The 3703-nt window shown below is 52.8% G+C and overlaps 1 protein-coding gene across 1 annotated transcript; it reads right to left on the minus strand.

Annotated features, from left to right (window-relative positions):
- Window positions 1–214: 214 nt before the first annotated feature.
- On the minus strand, window positions 215–815 carry LOC125780614 (histone H2A). The gene has a single exon (XM_049463072.1). The coding sequence runs from the start codon at window positions 655–657 to the stop codon at window positions 271–273; it is 387 nt and encodes a 128-aa protein (XP_049319029.1). The 5' UTR covers window positions 658–815; the 3' UTR covers window positions 215–270.
- Between the last annotated feature and the right edge of the window lie 2888 nt (window positions 816–3703).

Raw genomic sequence — 3703 nt, forward strand, 5'->3', positions numbered from 1 at the left:
ATTTATATAAATATATACACTTAAATATATATACTTAAATATATACACACACACACACATTATATATAATATACATATATATATATATATATATATATGTATGTATATATTTTACATACACATATGTATATGTATATTAGCCTTTTCCCTTTGGGAATTACATGTATAATGTGTATTGTTACTGGGGAGGAAACATAGCACTTTTTGAGTAGAGTTGGGTGGCTCTTAAAAGAGCCTTTGGGTATGGACAAAGAAGCGGAAAGCGGAGATTTACTTGGCCTTGACCGCCTTCTCGGTTTTCTTGGGGAGAAGCACAGCCTGAATGTTGGGCAGCACACCACCCTGGGCGATGGTAACTCCTCCGAGCAGTTTGTTCAACTCCTCGTCGTTGCGAACAGCCAACTGCAGATGACGGGGGATGATACGAGTCTTCTTGTTGTCGCGGGCAGCGTTGCCGGCCAACTCGAGAATCTCAGCGGTAAGATACTCCAGGACAGCCGCAAGGTAGACGGGGGCGCCGGCGCCAACACGCTCGGCGTAGTTTCCTTTGCGCAGGAGCCTGTGCACACGGCCCACGGGGAACTGGAGCCCGGCGCGGGAGGAGCGAGTCTTGGCCTTGGCCCTTGCCTTTCCGCCGGTTTTGCCTCTTCCGCTCATGATGCAGCTCAGATGTGTTCGCTGAACAATACTGAAATAAAGCAGCGGGCTCCCGGGCGCTGTTGATAAAGCAAAAGCGCCTACGTTCCTATTGGCTACAAGCTTCGCGCAGCAACAGCCAATGGCGTTGCCGCCGTCGAACTCCAGCGCCCGCTCCCCCCTCCTTCCCCTCCTCTTCGCGCAGCCTCTAGTGTAAACGCTTGGCGGAGCGACAGCCAATGGCGTGTCCGCCGTCAAACGCTAGCGCCCGCCCTCCGCTGCTCGCTTTGGGCCCCCACTCCCCCCTCCTCCTCGTGCTGCCTGCTTTGTGTGTGAGACAGAGACCGAATGGCTGAAGACGGAGACTTTCGCCTTCCCGCTCAAATGAAATCAAAGTTACAATAATAAATAAAACAAACGGATGAAACGAATACCTACAGTGGCTGAGGTCGTGCCTTATTTGTATGTTAAAATGAGAATTGTAATGATAAACAGTGTCATACATCATACGCATTAAACACCGTTATGTGCTTTCGATACATGATATGAAGGAAGCTCTTTGAAATGAAACTGTGGGTGGCTCTTAAAAGAGCCGTTGTTAGAGAGGAACAAAACATGAAGGTAAACGGCACCGTTTACTTCTTCTTGGGGGCAGCCTTCTTCGGCTTCGCCGCCTTGGGCTTGGCCGCTTTGGGCTTGACAGCCTTGGCTTTCTTTGGGCTCTTGGTGGCTTTCTTGGGAGCCGCCGGCTTCTTCGCCTTCTTGGGGCTCTTGGTCGCCTTCTTCGCAGCCGCTGCCGGTTTCTTGGCCTTTTTGGGAGACTTCTTGGCCGCGGCGGGCTTCTTGGCCGCTACCTTCTTGGGTTTCTTCGCGGCAGCCGGTTTCTTGGCGGCGGGCTTCTTGGCTTTAGGAGCAACCTTCTTGGCCGGCTTCTTCTTGGCCTCGGCCTGTTTCTTGTTGAGCTTGAAAGAGCCCGACGCGCCGGTGCCTTTGGTCTGCACCAGAGTGCCCTTGGTGACGAGGCTCTTGACGGCGATCTTAACGCGAGAGTTGTTCTTCTCCACGTCGTAGCCGCCGGCGGCCAGGGCTTTCTTCAGGGCGGCGAGAGACACGCCGCTCCTCTCCTTGGATGCCGAGACGGCCTTGACGATAAGCTCGCCGACGCTGGGGCCGGCCTTCTTGGGGCGGGCGGCGGCCTTCTTCTTGGGGGCCTTGGCGGGCGCCGAGGCGGCTGGGGCGGGAGCGACTTCTGCCATCGTTCTGCTTTGCTGCGTGCGAGAGCGAGCACAGTGTGTCTGCTGCAGTAGCGTTCTGTGGAACCTCCCTCAGCGGCGAGGGGGGCGGCCCTTAAGCGCCGCATGAGAACGTTGTAGACTCAACCCGGCCAGCGCTGCGCAGCCGTGGCGCAGCTGCAGGCTCGCGTTGTGTTTTCTCGCTGCGTTTCTCGCACGAAATCCGCGCGCGTGGCCAACTTGGCGAGCGTTAAAGCGCTCTCCCGCCTGCGAGAGGCCCCCTCGCGTGTCGTGGAGGCGGAAAGGGCGGCGTGCGGACGGCGCGTTTCTCGCGGCGCTCCCCGAAGCGTGCCGAGCCGGCCGCGCTCCGAACGGGCAACGGCGGACTTGGCGTGCTTATCGTGTAATAATGTCGTGAAAGGGGATCGTGAGCGGGGCGAACGGCGTGGGCGTCGGTGGAGGAAAGTGTGGGCGAGAGCGTGTTGGGTGTGTGAGGCGCGTGTGCGTAGTTTAGCTGGTGTTGCGGGGCGCCCTTGTGGAGTGCGTAAAGCACAGTGCGCGCGCGGTGTGTTGCGCGAATGGCCGACTCCCGCAGTCGACTCCCACGCGTCTTTGTCGCCGTCCGGTCTTCGTCGCCGGCGCCCCGCACTCGGATCGGCGCTCCTCGTGGGGCGCTCGGCTCTTGTGGGGCCCGGGCTCCGGGCGCGGCCCGTTAGGCGCACCTGATTCGAATCGCCGCTCCGTTAACGAGCCTTAAATCCCCCAAACACCGGCCCTCCACCAGCCCTAACCCTAACTTATTCTAACCCTAAGCCCCCTAACCCTAACTTATTCTAACCCTAAGCCCCCTAACCCTAACATATTCTAACCCTAAACCCCCTTACCCTAACATATTCTAACCCTAAGCCCCCTAACCCTAACTTATTCTAACCCTAAGCCCCCTAACCCTAATTTATTCTAACCCTAAGCCCCCTAACCCTAATTTATTCTAACCCTAAACCCCCTAACCCTAACATATTCTAACCCTAAACCCCCTAACCCTAACATATTCTAACCCTAAACCCCCTAACCCTAATTTATTCTAACCCTAAACTCCCTAACCCTAACATGTTCTAACCCTAAACCCCCTAACCCTAACATATTTTAACCCTAAAACCCCCTAACCCTAACGTGTTCTAACTCTAACCCCCTAACCCTAATATATGATAACCCTAATATATGATAACCCTAATATATGATAACCCTAATCCCCCTAACCCTAATTTATTATAAACCTAATTCATGACAACCCTAAACCCCTATAACCCTAATTCATTATGACCCCAACGTCCCATAACCCTAATACAGAAGAAAAAAAATGAGCACGAGGACACACCTTTATTGTGGTAAAATCTTTACTCAATCCAAACATAGCAGTAGGTAAATGCCTACATGAACATTCCGTCAATCGGAAGGCTGAGGCCTAGCTTCTAAATACACCTGCACACGCTGCAGCAGCACTACATAACTGAGGCCTAACTCATCAATATAACTACAAACACTGCAGGGGCACTACATTACTGAGGCCTAACTTATCAATATACCTAAAAACACTGCAGAAGCACTACATTACTCAGGCCTAACATATTAATAGAGCTGAAAACACTGCAGGAGCACTATATTGGTGAGACATAACTTAGAAATAGACCTGCACACACAGCAGAAGCACTACATTACTCAGGCCTAACTTAGAAATAGACCTGAAAACACTGCAGCGGCACTACATAACTGAGGCCTAACATATTAATAGAGCTGAAAACACTGCAGGAGCACTACATTACTCAGGCCTAACATAT

The sequence above is a fragment of the Astyanax mexicanus genome, chromosome 13 (genome assembly GCF_023375975.1).
Source record: "Astyanax mexicanus isolate ESR-SI-001 chromosome 13, AstMex3_surface, whole genome shotgun sequence".
Lineage (NCBI taxonomy): Eukaryota > Metazoa > Chordata > Actinopteri > Characiformes > Acestrorhamphidae > Astyanax > Astyanax mexicanus.